Genomic DNA, 24,678 nt, shown 5'->3' on the forward strand with positions numbered 1-24,678 from the left:
TCCCCATTTCCCATTTTACCCTTCCCCATTCCCATTTTTGCCTCATGGGGCATAATGGGAGTGGGGAAGGCGCTAATTAGGCCACCGTAAATTACGGTGGCGTAATTAGCACCATGATCCCTTAGCGCCATGGATTTTAACGCCTGCAAAAAGCAGGCGTTAAACTCACCATGGCGCAAAGGGACCTCGGAATCAGGCGTTAAGGGTCGGCGCCGTTTACGGCGCCGTTAATCCCTTAACACCTGATTCGTAATGAGGCCCATTAAGGTCAAAAATTGTAAAAATACATATAAGCATAGCAAAATGGAGAGAAAAGAACGAATTCAGCTTTCACTCATCCCCAAAAATATTTCATGTCATACATGCATATAAGAATGTCTAATAAAAGGGATTTGACAAGATAATAATTAAATCTTTAAGATAACCATAAAATCATCAAACAAATATATGTAAAAGGGTGACAAATGGCAAAAGGGGAGATAACATTCTCAGTCTCACAGTAATGGCAATCTATAAAGCAATCAGTTGTCCCTAATAATAGAGTAAACATTAGCCCAGGTATCACTAAAAAACAAGCCAGCAAATGCACAGACAAATCCACAACTATTGCTTCGGTTTTAGTAGCCAGGCCTGGTGTATAAATTAAGCTAACCTGTAGAAAGTATCCAACTGCTCCATTCGTCTACAGAACACCAATGCTTCTGAAATAGTACAGATACCTGCAGTTCTTAGGATTGGCTTTAAGTAAAGGGGGCAAATGCCCATACCTGAAGTACTCTAGGAATTGGTAAAGGAGGCCAACTTCCATCCTGAAGTTAAGATATAATGCACATACAAATGGGGGATTGACAAGGTTAAGATACCGTTCAAACCCAAATTTCTGTTTGTTCCTAAGATAGCTTAGGCCCATTTTCAGGCTATGGCTTTCGCCATATTTTTTTCTGGTTTGAGCTAGAAGTGATTTTTTTTATTTTATTCGGGTGGGCGTGGCTTTAAAGATATGCACAGGACGCAGCCATAGATCGTGGTCATCCAAGTCATAGGGAATTTCAATTATAATCAGAGATGAATCATGGATGAATCGTGGATCCCCACCCCCATACATCCCCCCCACTTACCTTTTTGCATCTGCTGCCTCTCCTGACCCTGCGGCGTCGGTTCCGCCCCTCCAATGTCGGTCGGGTCAGACGCTCCAGGGTCCCCGTTTCTTTATTTTTTTCGCAGGAAACGGGGGAGACCCCCGCAATCTCCAAGTCTAACAAACACGGGGACCAGTGGACACCCCCGCAAAACCTGCTCCCCATGTTTGGTATTTTTAACCCAACTTGATTGAATAAAATCGTTCGAATGGTACTGGCAGAAATCAGTCAAATGTACCATTCGATCGATTTGATTCGATCTAATTGGGTAATACCGAAATCGTTGCATGGCTAATCGCCCCACTTCACCACTTGCATCATCTCTCCACATAACCCTTTTACCCCCCCAAAATGTTTCTAAAGTGATACTGACAGACAGCATTTAGATTTTGGATCACATTTGTTTTATTTAAACTACGTTGCTGTCCTAGAAACCGAATCGGATTAGTAAAACACATATTGCAACACACACATTATTCCTTCATTGCGGCCCCATTCCTTTCGGCGACGATTGGTAGGAACTTTTTAACATGGGCAATTGGGTGGAAAACATCTTGTGAAAGTACGTCAAACCAAAACCTTGTAATGCCATCCATTAACTCATGGGTTAATGGGTTTATGAACCTGCATCAAACATCTCTTGAACTGCTGCCTTACCATTTAGATCCGATTTAGTTCCCTAGGCTTGTTGTCCTGTATTATCTTGAGCTTTCAGGCATCTGGTCGATAATATATTTGCGCATTTGGGACGAGAGCCTTACAGACAATGTGCTTCTTAAAGGAGGTGGCTTTGTCTGCTTTGGCCATACTTGGTGTTCCCTCCCTTCTAGCCCCCACCTCACCCCCATACACGTACTGTTACCAGAGCTTCGGCTGTGGTTTACTAGTCGACTAGAATGCACACAGTACCTTCTAGGAAGGCTCTTCATCGGGTTATTCACAGTCCAGACTCTGTTTAGTCTTACTACTTTCTTCCTACTTCTAGAACACCTGTCCAAGGTCTAGTATTCAATGATTTGTTATATCAGGTTCCTTCTCTTCCCTTTTACACTAGAATTCACAAGTGGTTCCTCCTGGACCTTGACTACTCTCAGGATTCACAACTAGTCCAGCAGGGACTTGGTTTCTCTTAGGATCCAAAACTAATCCCTCTTGGGCATTAGTTTTGTAAAGTTTCATGGCCACTTCTATACATTGGTTTCTCTCAGAACTGTGTGCTCAGGTTTTCAAAAGCATTTTTCCTCCACTTATTGTGGTCCTTTTCAGGCAGCCAAAATCACAATACCCTACGGCCACGAGCCATGGGTCCTCTAGTTAGTATTCCCCATTGTTTGCAGGTGAAAGGAATTTTGGCTTGGGCCTCCCAGTTCCCCCAAGAATTTAAGAAGTATTTCACAATCACGTTGGTTGCTTTTTCCTTCCAGGGCTTCCAGGCCTCTCTGCCTTTATATGCTCTCCTACGTTTTAATAGTGCCATTTTCCAAGTGGCAAGGTTTTACAGAATATCCACCTGTAGAGAGAGAGCGAAGATTGGGGTGTTTGATTTAAGCACTCACCTCGAACATGAGGCCAGCCTGCACTCTGCAGTTCAAAACATGGCATACGCTAAACTCTTCATCCATCCAAGGTCATTAAATGGAGTAACATTACATTGGTTTACAGTAACAATTGTTAAATTGGTTGGATTGGAGGGAGGTGGGAAGATGATATGAATCACCACATCAAAACCTGATAATAAAGTATATTATTTTCTTTGCTCTAAAATATTAAGGAAAGGTCGGCACATAAGAACAGAATGTACTTGCTTTTTCTATTAATTTAAAACTTTGCAAAATGTGTTTTTCTTTGTAGAAACAATTATTTAAAATCATGAGTAGTCATACTTTTGGGACAGCTTGTCTATACAGGGATTAATGGTGACAATGCAAGGGGGAAATGTTTCCGCTTAAGTAGCATTACCTTTTGAAATGTTTTTTTCTTTTTCAGGTTAAGTGGAAAGGAGCACAGTGTCTTCACAGGGGTTGCAATAATTCACTGCAACGGTTTGAAAGGTAATTGTGGATAAAGAAACATTTTATGTACTAACCTTTCCAACAAGTTATGTCTCTTGACCTCCAAACATCTTGCATGAGTAGCACATTTTTCTTCTTGCCCGTCTACTTCAATAGGCTCTTAAACATTACAGCTAGTTGATGTGTGATACCATGGTGGATTGCAATTATGTATTGTCCCTATAACCCTCTACATATGTGGCTATTTGCAGTTTGAAATTCTTAATGGAATTTCACTTGTGGAAATTGTGCAGGTCTGTACTTGTTAAATATTCATATTTAGTACCTATTGGGAACACTGTGCCAACTCTACTTCAGTCCTGCAGCACTGTGTTCTACCCAGTCAGCCACAGTCATTGAGAAGTAGACTTCCACCATCCCTTCTGTTGCAACAAACGTCTAACGTGGTCCCTTCCATGCTGCCTTCTTCTGCATGCAACAACTTTATATGTCCTGATTTAAATATTTCCCCTAAGCAAGTAAGCAGCAACACTTCTATTTACATCGGTTTTAATGATTGAGCTTCCTTCTTTTACTGGTGAATTTTGTAGAAATTATTAAAGTTTAATTTACATTTTGATAAACCTTTGTTCATACCTGCTCTGTGACCAGCTCTGATTGTCCTGTATTCAGTCGCTTTGCTGCCATTATTTACATGGTACCTTAATCATTAAACTCTTAAAGTTAAGATGATGAGATATTTGGGAACTTGTACTAATTAAAGTATAAATGATGGCCCTTGGAAGTTGGAATTATGGCAAAGACTTAAAAACTTGGTAGCTCAAGGCATTCTGATTCATAGAAAGTATGGGAGATTCACTGTTACTGGTAATCACCTTCTTTAAATCTAAAGTGATTCCAATGCTAACATATGGAGCGGAGGCCTTTCTATTTCTACATGGGAAAATATGGGACATTTTTTAAGGTTATTTTTGGAGGAGATTGTGTCTTCCGTTGCGGGCCCCAATCACAATGATTAGATATGAATTGGGTCTAATTTTGATGTATGCGTTTACTGTTTGGAAAACGCTTTCATTGTATCGCAAATGTATAATGTCTGACATGCCTTTGCCATTTGGGATTTTAAAAATAGTGAAGGAGAAAGGATCTGATCTAATACTAGAACACTGGAGAAAGAAATGCATGCTAAATTTAAAAGATCTGAATCATCAGCAGAAGTGTTAGTGGCAAACCCGGGACTTGTGGAAAGAAGGCTATGGACAAAGGACTGGATTCTGACCAGTATGAGCAAGGAAACATTTAAATTGTATTCAGACATGAAGAATTAAAGCTGATACTGTGCTTCCAAAGTATCTACTGAAGTTTCCTATCTGACGGGACACATTTTGGTTGCTCGCAAACCGGAAACAGAGCTGTCGTGCAGATTCTGCTTGGTTAAAGGGGAAAAGGAGAACTTAAAACACATTATGCTATTCTGTACGAATTTAACATCATTTAGAACTAGATATTTGGGGAAATTCTTAAAGGAAAGGGAAACATTGAATGCTGAAGAATGTTGCTGCAGCCTGATAATAGGAGAGATCTTTTCATTCTTTTTTGCAGCATTGACATTTTAAATGATGTTTTTAGATGTGAATAAACCAGTTCTTAGGATGGAATGAAATATGGATGCAGGAAATGTTAAGAATTGTTTTAAGTTATATAGGATGCTAATCGATGTTTAGATAAAAGTTTGTAAGAAACTAATTGTTTAAAATAAATAAAGCAAAATGATGACTGGAAGCGCTGTGTCCCTTAAAACGTGTGAGCATTTCTGAACCCAGAGGATCTCTGCAGTTCTAGCATGATGCAATTTAAGGTGCAGTGCAACCGTCAGCCCCCCCCATGCAGCCGAATTTGATTGTGTCCCTTTGCTGCCCGAGTACCTGTAATGTAGTGCATTGCATGAAGCTTTTTTTCAAAGGCACTGCTGATTTTTGTGTGCTGCCATTTTATAGAGCTCAGTGAGGTGCACAGTGGTGTGGGCCCCACCACTCGCAAATTCAGATCAAGGACCCTATGTTTTGTGCTTGGAAAACGATATACAAAAAGTGCTAAGGGAGGCAGTGAGCAGGGCCCCAACATTCAGGAACAGGGGGCTGAGTGGCATCTGAAGTGCTACTGTTACTTTATGCAAAGGGTAAGCCATGCTGCCAGAAGTTTTTCTGCTTGATCTGAAGTCCAAAACTGTCTGAGCCGGGTCTGCAGGACATTTGAGCCAAGGAACAATGTCCACAAGCCAGATCAAAGACCTGGCTAGGGACTTCAAACAAAGTTAAACCCAGAGGTGGTATCTGGTTCTGGCACTATGCTTTCTGGATCTGGCCTGGTATCTAAGACTGATTTTTGGCGTTGATATTTTTTTTCAGCATCTTAGAAGACCCAGATCTTGCACAGACTACATTGAGCTGGCTCCAGCTTATACACATTTCTCTTCCTCAAAACCTGTAAACTGCACAGACCTGCTTTGGGATCTGTAAGCTGGACCATTGAGGGTTCTGCAGCCCAGACAGGGTCTGTAAGCCTTGCATTCAAAAATTATTTATTTTGTTTTTGGGGATGGGGTGCATACTGTACCTTTCTAATAACCCCCTGGTGCTGCCAACCCTTATAAGGTTACATTATATCCCTTTCAAGAATGCTTGAGTGCAGGGTCCAACAAACCCCATACATAACCCACAAACCACAGCAGCAGCCATTAGGAATGTTTTCGGACAGCCACCTACAATGAGAGTGGCTAGACAAGATTGTATTTTTATTTTATTCATTGCCAAAGTGCTTTACAAAAGTGAATAATAATCGGTACAGTATAATACGTAATGATAAAAGGTTTGCATTCAACTATGTGGATGATAAGAAGAGAAGAAGATAGACTTTAAGTTGAGAACGGAAGACATTATAAGTAGAAGAAGCACGGATAGAAAGTGCAAGGGTATTCCAGTACTTCAGGGCCAGAAGTGAGAATGAACGGAAACGGGAGTAGTCACAAGGTGGCTTTGCAACAGAGAGAAGTATAGATTCAGACTGGAGAGAATGAGTTGGAGAATAGAAAGACACAAGAGAACAAAGCTATGAAGGAGCCATATATAAGACTTTATAAACAAAACAAAGAAAGTGAAACTTAATTGAGATTGAAGGTAAGCATAGAGGCAGACTGAAGGGACAGAGTCACAGAGAAACGAGACAGTAATAAAAACAAAAAACAAATTGCAGAGTTGAAAACCAAGCGTACTGGAGTAAGATGAGATTTAGGGAGAGCAAAAAAGAGAACAGAACAGTAATTGAGACAAATGAGCAATTTAGTAGCCTGAAATTAAAGAAATGTCTGAGCACGCCGAAGATTACAGTGGTGAAAATTAGCAATATTAGAAATATGCAAAGCGAAAGAAAGGGAGGATTCGAAGAGAACACTTGGATTATGAGTAGAAGAAGAGAAGGACAGTAATGAAAGGAAAAAGAAGACCAAATGGGAGGGAACAGAGTAAGTAGAAGATGAGAGAAAGAGACTTCCTCCATTTCGGAGGGATTTAAATGAAGAAATCAGGAAGCCATCCAAGATTCTACAGCAAACAGACAGGAAGCAACAGTACCAAGTAAGGTGGGAGACAACGTGGAAAAGGTAAAAAAAAAGATTTGAGAATCATCCACATAGAACTGACAGGACAGACCAAAAGAAGAATTGAGATCAGATAACGGGATAGAGTATAAAGAAAAAAATGAGGGCTGAGGGCAGGACCCTGAGGAACCCTGTGTACAGAAGTTGATGGGAAGAAGAAGATTGACCAGCCCAGGAAACCGAATAGGTACGATCAGATAGATAAGATTTAAACCATATAGGCACAGAGTCTGATAAACAAAGTGCAGAAGGAGAAGAGAATAGGATATGTGATCAACAGTATGGAATGCAGCAGATAGGTCAAGCTAAATAAGTATTGGGGCCAGTTTGTTATGCCTAACAGAAAGTAAAGAGTTGGAGACATGTAATAAAGCAGATTTAGTGGAATGAGCATGACAGAAACCAGACTGTAGCTGAGGGAGAAGGGAGAAAAGATGTAAAAAGGAAGAAACTTGAGCATATACCACCCGCTCAAGGAGTTTAGATAAGAAAGGAAGCAGGGAAATAGAACAGAAATTTGAGGAGAGAGAGAGAAGAATCAAGTGTGGCCTTTTTAAGAATGGGGATAATAACAGCATGCTTAAAGGAAGATGGAAAGGTAGCAGAGACAAGTGACGAGTTAATCAGCGCAGTAAGATACAAAATTAAAGAAGGGTAAATAGAGGAAATCAATGTAGAAGGAACAGGATCCACTTTAGAGGCAGTAGGATGGCCGCTCGCTAAGAAAGAAGTTGTAGAATCCAACAGATGAGCAAAATAAGAAAGTGATGGAGAAACATTAGAAGAAGAAGCAGAAAGAGAAGGATCAGGAGAGTGGAAGGGATGCCTAAAGTGAGTTCAACTTTCAGGTAAAGAAATCCACAAAATCATTAGCCTAAAGAGGGTAGGAAGGAGAAGGATTGAGTTACAAAAAATCTACCACTCATCTCCCCTGTTTTCAAATATGTTTTCGTAGGCAACTGAAAACATATTTGTTCATGTAGATACTGGTAGTAAACCACCTTCACGCTCATTGTCCTGTCTATTGTCTTTGTGTGCCCTGATGCCTGTGTGCTGCGGTGCTAAATACACAAATAAATAAATAAGGATCGGGGGATGAGGAGAGATAATAGAGCTTAGTAGTTGAAAGAGATGTGGAGGATGGTATGAGAGAAAAAGAATGAAAGAAGAAAAGTATTGTTTCTGCACAGCACAAATAAATGAGTCATAGGTGGAATGGAGTAAAGGTAGAGTATGGAGGTCAGCAGGAGTACGAGATTTCTTCCACTGACATTTGGGATTGTGCATGGTTGAGCGAAGGGAATGAAAAGCAGAGGGAAACCAAGGTTTAGAATGTTTCTTAGAAGGGGTGAATGGACAGGAAGGATGCAGAACATCACCCGTTGAAGGTAAAGCAGAATTAAGATGAATGGAAGCAGTATCAGCACAGAGAAGAACATTGATTAAGAAGAAGAGAGCTTAGAAGAAAGGGAGGAGGAAAATATAATTTGATTGAAAGAGCAAAGATCACAGCTTGAGAGAGATATAGGAAGTGGAGAATTAGAGTAAGTGTCGGGTAGAAGAGGATGGAATGAAAGTAAAAAAATATCAGATGAGTAAGCCAGCTGAGCAGCCACATCGGTGTCCAGTAAGAAAGAGGTGAAAACTATATGGAGTGTAGAACCTGAAGTATGAAATTTGGAGTAAGAAGCAAAGTGAAACAAGGTAAGAGGAAGCAAGGGCAAAGATGCCTGAGTAGAAGAAAGATGAAGATTAAAGTCACAAAGAAGTATAAAAGGAGAGGAAAGAGGCCGAAGAGTAGATCAGAATCAAGATCAGATAGAAAAGATTGAGGACCAGGAGGACGACCGAGAATAAGAAAAGCAATTGAGCAAGGTTGGGAAAATGGAACAAAATTATACAGAAACGGAGAAGTTGGGAGCAAAACTGGTGGAGCAGGGGACCAAGAAGAGTGAAAAAGAATGCCTGTACCACCTCCCTTGCCATGGATGCGAGGGGAGTCGAAAAAATATGTAGAAGTAGTATGAAAGGAAGCAGGAGTGTCAGTGTTGTCCGTGGTGACCCCTGTCTCCAGATTGTCAATCTGGCTACCCTTCACTAAAGTCCAAGAACACAGAGCTCAAACCTGAAGGGGCCATTCAGTAACCCACACACAGCCCTTTAAGTCTGCAGATAGGTTACCAAGCCCATAGTATTCATTAGGGAATTCTGATTATTTTGTGATTTTTAACAATGGTGGGCAGATTTTCACAAGGGAAGATTGTGAATGTGAACCAGTGATTGTGCAGGTTTCGTGTCAATCCGTGCAGCGTTGTTTGTAGAACATACATTTCTTTTGGAGGTTTGCAGGCATTATAACATTGCCCTTCCCTGGATGGATCTTCACAAAATCTTCAAAACATATGGAGAGTTTGATGTGTATTTTCTACAGGACCTTTTTGTGCCATATCATCACCTCAGCAAGGTTTTAAGCATCTGGAAAAGCCCTCTTCCGATTCTTGCCATGGAGAGACACATTTAATCGCAGACCCTAATCTCCCATCATATAGTAGGTTTGGTGCCTTCCTGAACCTAAGCAAATACATTCCTTGAACTTAGTTTTCATTATCTAGTTCAATCAGGGATGGATTAGTCAAAGCCAACTCTTAGGCAGGGAAAGGTTTAGCTAAGAATAGAGGGTAAAGAAATATACTGATAATGTTCATAAAAAGAGATGTCCATGCACAGTTCCTTATACAAATAAACATTACATTTTGATAAAGGGAAGTAAAGGACTTGGCGCAGGTTACATGTAGCCCCTGATTGGTTGAGCAGGGAATTGGTCCTGGTGGGTATTTGGTACTACATTTGGAAATGTAAGCCATTAAAGGTTTGAAATATAACCGTTTGAAAGCTCTAAATTATGGAAACCAAATCTGAGTAAAATAAGAAGCAACCATTACAAATAATCAATTAGATGAGGTCTGGGGCATTCAGCAACGGACAAAAGGCGTCCTCTCGGCTTAATATTAAAAGCAATCTTTTAAAATGAATCGAAGCAGGATGCAGGTTTTTGGGAAAAGGAGAAGGAACGTTAATCAGTGTGAAAACTGGGCAATAGAGGATGTTCATGCATTAAAACTTTAAACATAAAATGCATGATTTCATGGGTAGTTAACTCGAATCTGAGGATCAAAGGTGCAATAGGACATGCCCATGTCATGAGAGCAATTGTGGGGGGTAGAAGGCACACTTGAAACATATTATCTATATATATAAAAGTCAAAATGTGTCTGTGGCGGGATTTGTGGGTTTGTTGTTTGGCGAAGCATTGTTCCTTATACAATTCCACACCGGTTTGCCATTCTGCACCAAATTAAAAATACTTACTTGTCAGGACCCTCCGGACGTTACTGGCTTCATGACATTTGGACACCCCACCCCTTCCCATGGATTTCAGCAAAAGTTAAAATGTGTTTGTGGCCTGCCTATGAACCATGTACACCAGAAAGGGAAACAAAAAATGTATGAGAGGTGAATGGACCTGAGAGGTGAAGGCGAAGGTAGGTAGCATTCCAGAAGTTTCCACATTTTTTCCACATCGGGTGAAATTACTTTTGCAAGATCGTGCCTGCATGCGAAGCCGGAAAACCAGGTTCACGAGGAAGGGAAACAAAAAATGTTGTTTCTCAACCAGTCCCGAAACAAGGAACAAAACCCGAAACCATGTTTCAAGACCCCAGGATGCACGAATTTCAATATATTTGCACTGCAATGAACTGCACCATGCCAAGGTGAGGCGGAATAATGACCTACAGAATCATTCATTTTCAACAGTTGATGAGTTTATCATATCTGCCTAAAGAACCTGTTCTCAGAACTGGTACTTCTGCTAGTTGTGAAATAAAAACAGATTAGGCAAAACATTTTTTCAAAGTATTTTCAAATTTAAGGACAGGGCATAATGCAAAGAGTACAAACATGTTCATTTTGTAGCTCTTCTTTTTTTTTTTTAACAAACTAAAGCCCTTAAACTGTCCTGATGCTGGTCTGTATATCCCAGTAGTAATTATTGGACTCCCCAATGATATTGGTGCCCAATGTTCTACAACCTTCTTAGTTTGGGTATTTGGTATTGTGGAGTAGTCATGCGAAATACGTCTTGGACTTTTGAATTCTATTAAGAAATGTTCCTCAATATGTGTTGAAGAATTTTGTTCAAACTTTCTACTAATTTGTCTAATTGGGAGTGAATGTTGATGGATTACATCTTCAACAAATCTTCATCTCCTTCATTAACTATGACATAAAGGATTTATTTTTCCATGGAAAGTTTACCTGGATGAAGTAATGAATAAATATGCCAAGTATATTGTGTGTGGTATTACTGCACAAGGGTAGAGCTTTGGAATATCGGGTAGCATAGTTGACTATTACAATTTTTACTAGCTTAACTCTCCAAATCTGCTTTGAAAGCACAGCCCAAATGCTGAACTATGGTACACCCAACAGGACTGACACCCATGCTATCACAAAGCATTCTTCCTCCCTCTGTATGTTTTTTTGCATCTTTTTCCCACATTCTCATCCTTTTACCTTCCTCTTGCTCATTTTCTTTCCTCCAGCAGAGTCCGGTCTTAATGCCGCTCGTGGTGGCACTGCACTCTACTCCGCGAGCAAGCAAGGCTACTGTGTGACCACCAAAGACTCTCAGCCATTTCTGGATGTAAAGTGCTTTATTGTGTATGAAACTTGAAATGGAAGAAATAAAAAAAAAAGGCCCCATTTCTACACAGGCTTCCTTAAGTATGAAAGGAGATGGTGTCTCTCCTTTCAGGCAGCCTTATACACATGTCAGAGTATAGTGTCTTTTCACCGAGCAAGTTTGGGCTCCGTACAGGGATCAGTGGCTTGGTTTCGAAGCAGTCTCATACAAGCATCAGAGGTATTGAATCTCTTCACTGGGCACGCTTGGGCTTGGATCAGGGATCAGTGTCTCTGGTTTCAGAAAAACTCTTCTTAAGGTCTGGGGCAGATAACAGCTCTACCCACACCCTTACTGAACCCCCGCCCCCAAATGTGATTATGCTTCTTTGGAGGTTATAGTGTAACTAACATGCCCCATGTAGTTGGTTTGTGCCAGCAAGCACCAAGGCAGCACAAACAAAGTATCTGCAGAGTGCAACTTAGGTGCAGGCTTCAACTTGGGCAACTTCCCAAAAACATGCAGTGGTCACTCTTACTGCATCTGTAGGTCAGCAGGTAGGAGGAACCTCCGAGAAAAGCTCCACCTTCCACCGGTAACTATGACCGACGGCAGCCACAGCGCAGGAGTGATTACGACAACTACAGCAGTTACAAAGTCGTTGCCATGATGGACGGCAAACCTTTTATACCTGCGTAGGTTACATTCCAATGAGGTGACATTAACCCTTATGCATCTTTGCCATAGCTTCCACAGGGAGATCCTGTAACGGATCCATTTCGGCTAAGTTTCCTAACACCTACGTGCTCGAACTACTAAAGTCGTAATGTGGTGCTGTAAAAAAAGAATGTTTATATAACATAAGTATGTAATGGAAACCACATTTTGACTGAAGTAGACTACTTTTGAATAAGTGGATACATATCAAATGAAACGGCAGGAGTAGGGCCTTATGAATGTCTTTTCTTTTGCCTTACCCCATAGTTGTGGTAGTAGCTTATAATGTCGCTACATATGTCGGGCCAGTAAAAGTGGCTCTGTGCAGGATTTCGCCAATTAGCCATTCCTAAATTTACAGCAGTGAGGTGTGGATGAGCCAGATCTATTATGGCTACTTGAAATTGTCTTCGAACAAACTGCTGTCGTTGTTGTCCATGGCCTTTCAGATTTGGTTCCACTCAATATAAGAAAGATCAGTTCCTCTTACGTCCTTCATAAGAGGTGCACTATGCAATTACATGTTTTGGCATGGGATAGTTTCTTCGTCTGCAAAGTATAGTAACATTAGATCCTTTGTGGAATTAAGTGAATGAGTTTAGCCATAACTGCTTCGGAGGGTTCAGCTGGTATTTAATTATTTTATTTATTGAACATTTGTATGGCCCCTATACAGCATAAAGAAATCAACAATAACGTTCCTACTAGGCCTTGCGGCATTCGGATTGTGAAAGTGCAGTATCAAGAAGTGCAGGGTAAGGGAGTAGAACTGGATAAAGGGATGGGATAGGGAAGGGTGAGGAGAAGGAAGAAGTGTAAGAGGGAGGGGGGCCCGGGGGCTGCGCAAGTCCTGAGGGGATACCGGGAGGGCAAGTGCAAGGGGAAACAAAACTATGGGTCAGCTAGTGTGAGAAAGGGTTGGGGACCAACCTCATTAGGCTAGTTAGGGAAGGGTGTCTGAGGGCAAGACTGGTCAAAGGAGAACATGAACCCAATAAGACTCATAATGGAACAGGCAACCATTTGCAGCGGCAGCAGGAGAATAGCAGGGGATGAGGAAGAGGGAAGGAGGAGGAGAAACGGAAGGTCTTGAGAAGCTTCTGGAACTTAAGGAGATCCGGCTCAATTCGGAGAGGAGCAGGGAGCCCGTTCCAGAGGGTGGCTCCTGCCGAAGAAAGAGATCTACTCCCACTCTCTGCTTGCAGAAACGTCTGACTGCAGAGAGTTGGAGCTAGAGGACCAAGACTCTAGCAGGGAGATCTTTAGGGAGAGAGAGTTGGTGGTAGCGAGGTACCTGGTCCCAGAAAGCCTTGTAGCTGATGCAGAGGGTCTTGAAATTGATCCTTGCAACCACTGGGAGCCAGTGGAGAGGTTTCAGGGCTGGAAAGATGCAGTTCCTGTGCTTGAGGCCAAGGATAAGTCTTGAGTCATATTCTGGATTAGTTGAAGTGAGTAGAGGGAGGAAAGAGTCGGATTAAGGAACAGGCTGTTGCTGTAGTCTAGCCTGGAGAGAACCAGAGCTCTGGAGACATTGAGTTTCTGGGGGAAGGTGAGGAAAGGGAGAATGCCTCTGAGGAGGTGAAGCTGAAAGTTACCCTTCTTGGCAAGATCGGCGATATGAGGTGAGAAGGAGTGAGAGGAGTCGAAGATGACACCCAAGTTTTTTGCCTCACATGAGGGTGAGGGGAGGGGGCCAAAGGAGGGTGGCCAGACTGTAGGAGGGAAGGAGGGGGTAGGAGTCCCAATGAGAAGGATCTCAGTCTTACTGGTGTTAAGGCAGAGATGGTTGGCAGCACACCATGCCTGAATAGCAGTGAGACAGTCTGGAATGAGAGAGGGAGGAGAGGAGGAAGGAGACGGTAGCTTAAAGGAGAGCTGCTGTGTATCGTCAGCATAACACTGAAAATGAGGAGTGAGTGTAGAGATCAAGTGGGCAAGAGGGGCAAGATAAATGTAGAAAACCCACAGCAAGGGGATAGAGCCTGGTATTGGGTGGACTATGGGTGTCTAGCACTGGATCCAGATCCTCTTGTTTTTTGCTCAGTGGATTCTCAAATTTCTACTATCGCCAACTGTGGTTATTAAATGTGTTCTTATGAGTTGAGCTATCAAATCACTCTTCTGTATTTCAAATGTTGCTTGTCCCAAACTAAAGAGCATAATGCCTCCATTCCCCCAATAGTCTTTCTACATAACATCCCTCCCTACATAGATACAATGTGAGGGGTTAGAAATGCGAGGTGTACAACTTTGTAAAGAGTTTTCAACATTAGCCATTTTATTAAATAAAAAGGTCGCTTAAACGTCTCCCTATCTCAACCTTGACGAGGATTTCCCTACTCAAAATAAACACTCTAACAAAAGGATATCTGTCCCTCCCACTTAAACATTCAATTAAGCAATAAGGAAATATATGGCAGTTCAGATCAACAAGGATATCTAACATAGCATTGAATTCACAACATAATCAATGTCTCTTCCCATACATCAGATGAATGCCCCTTCCCCAGATCTGAGCAAGTTCTCCACTGTTCAAAAGAAACAGGACAATCCGGTATGACACAAAGTTCCAATACAGTTCTTAAAGATGTGTACTTGATCACATAACGTCCCATTGCTTCAGTAAGGTATCAAAAGTAATAGCAGGTTCTAACTCCTTCTGGATTATGAGCTGTCTCACGTGCGTCTCCTCCAAGTTAACAACAACTGCATTCGTCAGGATGATTTGCCACAACTTTGGTTTCAAAAGAGTTGTATCTGTATCTCAACAAGTTTTCACAATTCTTCCTCAAATGTCACAATTTAACTTTTGTCTCTGTTAGAACCACATTTCAGCACTTGTATCACCTACTACCTGGGTTATTTCTTTGCCGAGACTTTTTAGGCAACAACTTCTTGCCATACAGGTATACTCGCCTGCCCATCTACTTCTTCACCAAACATAACAGAGTGCTTCAGTGGTAACTTCCAAATAAGGATAACAACAACTTCACAAGACTTCTTTGGCATCAAACTTTAAACAAGTTTCTGTGCCACAAAGAACCACATTAGTGCTCTTTAAGACTCCATGGCAGCTATCCCCCTCTCCCTCTGGATAACCTTCTCCAGAAGGGCATCCTGTTTGCCACCTTTCTTTCCCATCTTCACCAACAACCAAATATTTATCAAAAGATGGTCTCACTTGTCTTCTATCTTGGCTTTGGTAATGTAGGATTCTGTCACCGGATGGTCTGTGTTTCATAGCACATAAGCAGCAAGTCTTACAACTATTAAGCCTCACATTATTCCCCTTTTGCCTTCGGCACTGTTTGTTATATTGGTATTGCTGGCTGTTAAGACACTCTTGGCTTGGGTATTGCTTGTAAGCTTTTCAGATGTAAAACTCCCCCACAGGGTTTTTGGGCTTTCCACAATCTCATATGCTTATTTACAGAGTCACTTTGCTTCAACAGGTATAACTTCTGTTGCTTTTGTATAGTTTGGTAGTCAAAATTATTTTAACTGTTGGATTTGCTCATACATAAGTGAAACTACCTGCCGTGAATAATCAGACAGCATTGGAGCTCTCCGGAGTCACTTGCAAGCTGTGAACTCACTGGGTAAGTCACTTGATTACGCTCCGTGTGCTGTTGGCTTCTCGCAGTCAGGCGTACAGCCTCCTGTGGTCATCCTCCACTCATGCCAATGGGTAATGGAGCATCTTCTGTTCCTGAGAGGTCAGATGCAACACAGTCACTTGGATCCTCTACAGAGGGCACACTTCCCTCATTATTGCTGCTTTCTGCTGTGCAAACTCTGCACAACGGATCGTCTTCAGGCAAGTGTCTCTTCTTTACGCTTGCAGCTGTGCAATAGAGCGAGTCTGAGGCAAAGACTCACTCAGGATACGCCACTGCTTCAGGCGTCACAGGGGTTTCGGCATCTTCTCCCGCCTCCAGCTTCACTCTCAGCTGCAACCACGTCCTGCGCTCCTTCTTCCTCTTCCGCTGCTCTCCTGCCTGCACCGGAGTTTTTTTTAAGCCTCTCAATCCTCTTCAGGTTTATGTCATCTTTACTAATTGTTTGACGACTCCCGCAGTGGTGTTCCTCTACATCTCTCTTCCTCGTTCCACTAGTGAGAGAATTATGGAAGTCCCTGTCAAAGTTAGTTTTTCGAACTCTTTGTTTTACTGATTTGCCTTATATTTGCTATAACATTAATTCAAGGAATATCTTACAAATCATTTAACATTCTTGTTTGAAAAGAGGAGTAAGGGTTTCTAAGCTTTTGACGATTATTATTCACAGATGTCTTTCCATTACTCCCTTTGAAGTTAGGGACGCATGTAGCTCTATGGGCATATGAAGGGGTTTTATTCACTTAGATATAGGCTTTTTGGCTGATTTCACCGACATTTAGTTGGTCAACAGGTGAAACAGTTAGATTATTGTGGCAACAAGCTATTATGTACTCTGGCAGTTGTAATATTTCTTCCTTAGAGTAGGGTAAATCCTGTGTCTCACCCCACTGATTTCTCTCACTTCCATGAGCCTTTTCTCCTCCCAAGTGACCCTCCTGCAGAGCACCACCCCCAAGGTCAGGATCAGGAAGCATCTGCCTTTCCCTGGCAACCTGGGAGGAGACTTTAGGCAGGGATTTGGTGAGTGATCCTTAGGATTCATCTCACAAGCCAGACTGCCCTGCAATTCTCCCAGGTTTAGAGATGTGAAAATCTGTTTGTACTGGCATTTGATCCTCGGGTGGCATGCAATAATTATAGGCGCTCTATGTGACTACAAGCATGCACCATTCTTGCATATTTGCTGTGGCATGTAGACTCTTGGAGTTAATTTCACAAAGTTCATATTCCGTTTTCTTCCTTGCTCCTTTTTCTGCATGAGTTGATGAAATAAAATGTGCAAAAAATGGTCTTGCTCATGGGTATTTGTTTTACAGCGGATAGGTCAGATGTTGTTTTGGAGTCACAGGGGTCCTACTTTTAAGGCCATGTGTGTCATAGTTATGCACAATGAGGGTTTTAGACTTTATGAATTCAATTAAGTACATGTTTACTTTAATTATTGTACTGCTTTATTTGGTCAGAATCTTCATCGTATGTGCCAGGAGAAGGGTTGTTTTCACCCATTCTTTTATCTCTCTCGATCTTTAACCTTCACTCCAGAATGTTTTTTGGGTTTCTCTCTGGCAAAATGTTAAGTTACTACTGTTGTGCAGATCTGTACTTTCACCACAGGTTCCAGAATGTAGTGAAGGTTTCTCTTTCTCACAATGTCCACTTACCCCCGTTGCACACTGAAGAACCTTCACTCTGTGTTGCAGAATGTAGTTATGGCTATTTTCATTTACATAATGTTGAGCTGCATGTGTTGCATGGTTACAAACCTCATTCCAGGTTCTAAAATGCAGTGCTGGTTTCCCTTCTTCATGGTGGTTGTCAGATGTTTGATAACCTTCACTCCGGGCTGTAGCATGATGTGTGGTTGATCTCTCAATGTTCACTAGTGGATAAGCATTTGGGAGCTTTTACTCAAGCTACCAGAGGCGCAGTATAGTGGCTTTCTTGCTCTCACAACTCTTAGATGCATCTCAGCATCTGGGCCCTCCAATGTTTCCCTCAGTCAGCTCTTGCCATCTTCTTCCTGCTTGCAAGAGCTCTTCCCACTTTGCTGACGGAGTGTCTTCCATACCACTCCGCTTCTGCGTTGTTACTCACCAGCGGAGGGCTGCTGGTAAAACACAGCAGCCCTCCCTCCCCAAAGACTTCCCCTGCTTGCCTCCAGTCTGCTATGTCACATTTTCTTTCTAGCTATCTTTGCTTATGGTTCCAGTGTCAGCCATACAGGTGTAGGTTCCTTTGGAGCTTTCCAGAAGCCTGTCATGCTGATACCTCCCACTGCTCATATTTCCAAACCTTCCTCTGATTCACAGTAAGCATTCTATACCCTGCATCCCTCTTTCACTCTGGCATGTTCCCCTTTCAGTAAAGCATATAAAGTTTGTCAATTTGGTAGGATTCTCTTGCCTTCCCCCAGGCACTGCTTGTCATCATCTCCCTTACTCTTTAGCTGGATCTCTCTTTTCCTGGCTATTCTCATGCTTGCTAATCTGCTAATAGGAGAATGAAAACTGACAATACAATGCAGAATCTTCTGTGTGAAGTTACTTTGACCCAGTACCTTCATTTTCTTGCTGTCTCTAGGGACTTGAGTGTTTCTCAATGAACTTGTTCTCCTGGTTCCAACTAGAAGTCTCTCTTCTCATAATCTGTTTTACCCATGACTAAATGACAGCTGTCCAAAGCGTATTCATGCCATCCCCGTCCCCCTTGGGTTCTCCTCCTCTCCAGTGTTTGGGACGATGATTCTCTCTCCAACCTGGGTTCTGCTTATATCTGTCTTGCCATTTCCTGGTTCACTTACTAGAGCTAACCTTCCCCTCAGGAAAATTTCTGGTGGCTACACAGGAGTGCAACATTTGGTATTGTGGTGCTACGCTTCCCACTCTTGGCCTTCCTCTGCACTGTCCTTTATACTGCTTTCTGGGGTTTCTTTGTCCTCCCCCATCAATGCATTTCTCTTTGTTACGTTACTGGCTTCTATCCCATAGGGCTGCAAGCCATCTCACATTTCCAAAGATATGGAAGAAAGACTTGACATTCTGTTTTGGTCTTAATGGACTTGTCTTTTTGCAGCCCATGAATTTCTTCGACTTGCCCTTTGTCAGTACTGTGTAAATCAAAAACCTTAGAATTATATGAATGTCTACCTTAATACACTTTTACAGCAAGGCTAGTGGAAATGGAATATTTTTATTTAGTAAATCCACCTTATGTTGAACAGTGTCTTTTGTTTGATAATCGATGGTATGAAGCAAACAGTAAAACTGTATTTCACTTTTGCTTCCAAATATGTAGCCGTTGACTGATTTGAACAGTAAGTGATGAAGTTCCTTCTATCAGACTCACTGACTGTGAAATGCTGTTCTTTTTTTAAAATGTTTTTTTACATAGTCTAATTCAGGATTATTTTTCAGATAGTCCACTAGAAACTGAGGTCCTTGATTTTTACGAGGAGACTAAAGTCAAATTTGCTGACTTGTCAGAAGATCTTCTATGGGAATATGTTCACAGCGGAGAGCCCATGTGAGTATCAATCAATCCTGTTTATTTTGTATGTAAAATTCATAAAACATAACAATAAAATCATACATGTCAAATAAAGAGAAAATTACAATCCATACTCTATGCAGTCAAATTCCTAATTAGCATGACCTGTATCAGAAAACGTTCCAACATTGCACAAGCCCTGGTGTCGGTTGCTTGCATAAGATCAAAATAAGCGACTCAACACAAGTTCAGTAATCTTAAGAGGCAATATAAAACATTAATGAGTTATGTAATAGGGGGGGCAAAAGAACAACATGTGCATATTGGACTCGGCCGATAAATTATCAGAGGATCAAGCTAAAATATTATTGAGTATAAAGAGCCAGATCAATTGCTGGAATCTTAACTTTGTGATTAGGTGTCTGACATGACTGTTCGATACCTAGGATAAATAGCTCTCCCTATTAGATTCTGGACTATATTGATGTGATAAATGCATTTTTAACTGACGATGTACCATTATCACACAGATCAGCAATACAATTCTGCTTGAATTGCAAAGTCTTCTTTAACATTAAAATAGACTCCTTATTAATGAACTCGGAGTGGGTAAATAGCTCATATCAGAAAGAGTATTTTTTACTAACTTCAACCATAGTATGTTCAATGCTTGGTCCATGCTTAAAACATCTTTGAGGACAATCATATTCACATTTTTCACCTTACTGTCCCAAACGGATACCCATAACTTCTCTGGGACATATTGAATTGATGAACATTAATTCACCAACCACTAACTAGCTCAGATGATTTGGGGCCCATTCCTCAGCCCCATGTAAGGCAGTTTGTTAAGGTAAGGTCAATCGCCAGTGATGAATTTGAAGGTGAACACAACCAAACCTTTATTTATACAAGAAGCAACAGGGTTCTGGACAGCAGTCTCCCAGCATCAACCCATCCAGCCAACTGACACCTTTGGAACCCAGAACCTTTGCCGAGCTTCAGACCCCTCACAGGTTCTAGGTTCCCTATGCTGGATTCCAAGGAACACCACAATAACTATATACAATAACATTGGAAATAGCCACTCTACTCTCTCTTTATTCCACACTCCTCAACAGCCTCTTTCTGAATCTGCCTGCTTATACTCTGTGCCCTCTCCAACTCATCCAGAACACGACTGTGAGACTTGTCCTTGGCCTCAAGCCCAGGGATTGTATCTCTCCAGGATTAAAATCTCTGCACTGGCTCCCTGTGGCTGCAAGGATTAAGTTCAAAACCCTCTGCATTGTCCACAAGACTTTCAACTCTCTTTTCCTAAATATCTTCCCTCTCGAGCTGTTTGCGCTCATCCGCCTCCAACTCCCTCAGGGTCAGTCGCTTCTCCAAGCAACGAGTTGGTGATAGATCTGTCTTTGGCTGGGGCCTCCCTCTGGAACAGCCTCCGTGCCTCCCTGAAACTTGAGGAGAACCATCTCCGATTCCGGAAGCACCTCAAGACCTTCCTCTTTGCTTCTGCTTTCTCTCCTCCACTCCGCTGCTGAACTCCTGACTGAAACTGCACTGGTCACATGGCTACCCTCTGACCTCGAGCCCAGGTCCCTTCCCCTGCCAGCTGCATGTTGTCACTGCCTCCCGGGCAAACCCTGCACTTGGGGGCTGTTTCTGTTTTCCTACAGCCCCCACCAGTTCCTGACACTTGATGTCTGCACTTACCCCTACACTTACCCCTGCACTTCCCACAAGCTGACCGCACTTTCATCTATTGTTTTATTTATTCTATTTATTTCTTACTGATGATCCTATGTACTGCACTGCTCCTCTACCTTGCCCCCTCCGCACTTTCCCTTTCATCCTCCCCTGCACTCGCACGATCTCAATGTCATCTGGTCTAGTAAGATTGTTGTCTTTGTCTTCCCTCTGTTCCCCCTCCCTTGCCTCGTCGTGCCTTGAAACACTTGTGTATAGGCGCGTTATAAATGCCATATCATATCATCCATCCCAGGCACACGAGTGCTGCATTTCCTGCCACGCAGCAACTCAAAGGCACCACTCCAATCACTGCATGTGGGGCCAACCTGTATTGAAACATTCACTCCATAACTGCTCTTATCCAATCCCCGCCAGTGGCAACCGCGATCCTGATGACACCCATAAAAGTACAGGGTAACCTTTCTACACATCCATTGCCCTGCGGACGATATAGCGCCATCGTCACTTGTTCTATACCGTACCTCTCCAGAAAGGACTTGAATTGCTTCATCACTAGGCGTGGACCATTGTCTGATGAGCATCTTTGAGGAAAACTCTCTCGCCAGAACAATGGTTCAAGAAACCTGATAATGCTGCTTAAAGTATCCTCTTTCAGTACACAAACCTCTGGCCATTTCGATAACAAATCCATCACTACCAGTAAATGTGTCTTTGGATCCTCTAATATTAAACAGACCCAAAAAATCCAAGGCAATTTCATCCCACCAAATTTTGGGACTTTCTCTCACCTTCATGGGTGGCTTACACCCTGAGCCCTTTGTCACATCCACACAATTAGGACATCCCTTCACCATATTCTCCAACTCCCTATCAACTCCTGGCCACCAAACATCAGCTCTTATTAAAGCTTTGGTCCTCGCTAAATCTAAATGACCTCTGTGACCTAACTCCATAATGGCCTTCCTTGTGTCCTCTGGGACCACTAATCTATGACCTCTGCATAAATAGAAACCCCTCGGACACAATTCATTTTTACTTTCCTATACTCTCTCACCCGCTCATCACCACCATATAAGTGTGACTGTACAAGATCCAAAGCTGCATGATAAACATTATCATTGATACATGCCAAATCCCAGTCCTTTTGCCTGATGATCTCCTGACCTGAAACATTTCAGCTGCTTCCTCCTCACATCCATCTGCCCACTGATGAGACCTTACTGACCTGGATAGCGCATCAGCAACAACATTATTCTTTCCTTGAACATGCTCCATCGAAATTGTAAACCTTGCAAACTGTTGACCCATTTTGTGATTCTACTTGGCAGGCCTTCCAATCCTCCTTTGTTAAAAATAAGTGATTTGTGATATGTCCTCACACAAATTCTCGACCGCTTACATGAATTTTAAACTTAATTACTGCCCACATGCATGCCAACGCTTCTCTCTCTACCACTGTCTATCTTCTTTCTGCCTCCTTCAGTGTCCTAGAGGCAAATGCGATAGTCAACTCCCCTTCATTCTCTTGTATCAAAATGGCTCCAAGGCCCGTGTCACTCGCATCCGCATGAATCAAGTTTTCAGTTCCCCCACAAAACTAGACAAAACCTGTGCATCAACAATGCATTGCTTTATCTTCTCAAACTCTGTGGTACATTAATCGTCCCAGCAGAATGTCAGACCCTTTTTTTTGTGAGTCTTCATTTTATCAGCCAATCGTTCTATGAATTTGCTATAAAACTCTTCCAGACCCAAAAACGAAGCTACATCATTCTTATTCTCTTGTCTACACATCCCTCTGATTACCGCCACTGTCATGTTTGTGCCTGACACCGAAATTCCATGACCCTAATAAGTCACTTTATTTGCCCTAAAAGTACATTTTTCTCTGGCAATTGTCAACCCTGCCTCTTTCAGAATTTCAAGTACACTTCTCAACCGTTTATCATGCTCTTCCTCCCACTCCACACACCAGCACATCATCCTGATAAAATGGCAACCCTCTCTCATTTCCCAACAAAGTATGCATAACATTCTGAAAGGCGCTTGCTGCCGACAACAGACCAAACAGCATTCTTCTGCACCGGAACAGACCAATCAGAGTTATAAAGGCTGTCACATCCATGGATTCCTCGTGCAGTTCAATCTGGTGATATGCAGCTCTCCATTCCAAAATCGAAAATATTTGACCACCAGCAACACTTTCCAAAAGATCATCTATTCTAGGTAAAGGGAATTTTTCCGCCACCACATTGTTGTTTAAATTCCTAAGTCTCACTGACCCATTGGATTTTCTCACCACAACTATTGGACTAACCCATTCAGAAGCTTCAATTATTTCCACAATGCCTTTCTTTTCCATCCTAGTAATCTCCCCTTCGACTTCCTTGCGCAGGGCCAAAGGTACCAACTATAATTTTGCAGAAATTGGAACAGCTTCATGTTTGACTCTAATGTGATATACAAAACCCTTGAGGCAACCAAGTCTTTTCTCAAATACCTCAAGATACCGTTCTGCAATTTCCATAGTGTCCTGGCCGGCCTCATGTTTTTGAACGGACAAGACTTGTTCTGGATGGTGTGGGCCCAACCTGATAGATAAGTCTGCCTGATCGATCATTCTGCCTGATTGTCCCAGTACAACAGTTCTCCTTTCCTTGGCACAGTGTGCTCTGAGCTCTCGTCCCATTAAATATCAACTCAGCACTGAACTGTCCCACAATGTCAGTGGGAATATCGCTGTAGGCATTGGCCTTAATCTCCGGTTCTTGTAGTGTACAACCCTTAAATTCTCTCCTCCACACTTGTACACTTGTGAGCATATAGTCTGCGCCGCAATCTATCAGCATGGATATCTGAATTCCATTTATGGACACCAAAGCATAGGGCTTGCTTCTTTTTACTTTTGCAGACACAACCTGCACTGAGTTGATTATTTCTTTACCCCTGCATTCACAATCTTTGCTATCATCCTCTTCATAAACCTCCCGCGCTTGGCCAAAAAACAAAGTTTTTGCAGCAGATCTCGACAGAGTGTCTATTGCCGCACATTCATTGGCATTGGCCAGATGGGTGCTACTTCCACACCTGCAACATCTCCAGTTTTCCAAGGACTTAGGTTCTATCTTGGGGACACCCCATGGGTTTCCTGGATTCTTATTATCCCGAGGTACCACATCACTTTGCAGCTCCTTGGCCTTCTTGTTTTGCTCTTCCCTGCGACAGTTCCTTGCCTCTGAACTGTCTTGGCAGTTCTGTTCACTGAGCCTTTGTCGGCAACTGGTTTATGGGTGTTACCATTCTTCTCAGTGTGAAGGGCCTTGATGCAGAGCTCCGTATGCTCTATATTTTTTGCAATTTCGATGGCTCATGTCAAGTTGGATTACATTCTTTCCACATTTCCTTTCGTATTTTGTCATTGGTGCACTTTATCAGTTGATCCCTGATGTGCTCCTCCTGACAAGGTGTGAATTGACACTTCACTGCCAAACCACGAAACACAGTAATGAATTCCTTGATGGATTCCCCCACTTTCTGTTCTCTGATGGCAAAATGGTAACGAGCAAGCATAATGTTCTCTTGTACCTCGTAATGCTTGTCTGGTTTTGCTATGCTTCGCTCATATAATTCCACATTTCCAAGACCAACAGGT

At 42.3% G+C, this 24,678-nt stretch overlaps 1 protein-coding gene across 5 annotated transcripts in view; it reads left to right on the forward strand.

Annotated features, from left to right (window-relative positions):
- Positions 1-24,678, forward strand: part of ASMTL (acetylserotonin O-methyltransferase like) — an 816,255-nt gene that overhangs the window by 393,491 nt on the left and 398,086 nt on the right. For all 5 annotated transcript variants that reach the window (XM_069636974.1, XM_069636973.1, XM_069636975.1 and 2 more), the window contains 2 exons: positions 3,126-3,190; positions 19,241-19,349. In XM_069636974.1, the coding sequence (XP_069493075.1) occupies positions 3,126-3,190; positions 19,241-19,349 (174 nt within the window). The remainder of the gene's footprint in view (positions 1-3,125; positions 3,191-19,240; positions 19,350-24,678) is intronic.

The sequence above is a fragment of the Ambystoma mexicanum genome, chromosome 7p (genome assembly GCF_040938575.1).
Source record: "Ambystoma mexicanum isolate Mex_15411 chromosome 7p, UKY_AmexF1_1, whole genome shotgun sequence".
In the NCBI taxonomy this organism is placed as follows: Eukaryota; Metazoa; Chordata; class Amphibia; order Caudata; family Ambystomatidae; genus Ambystoma; species Ambystoma mexicanum.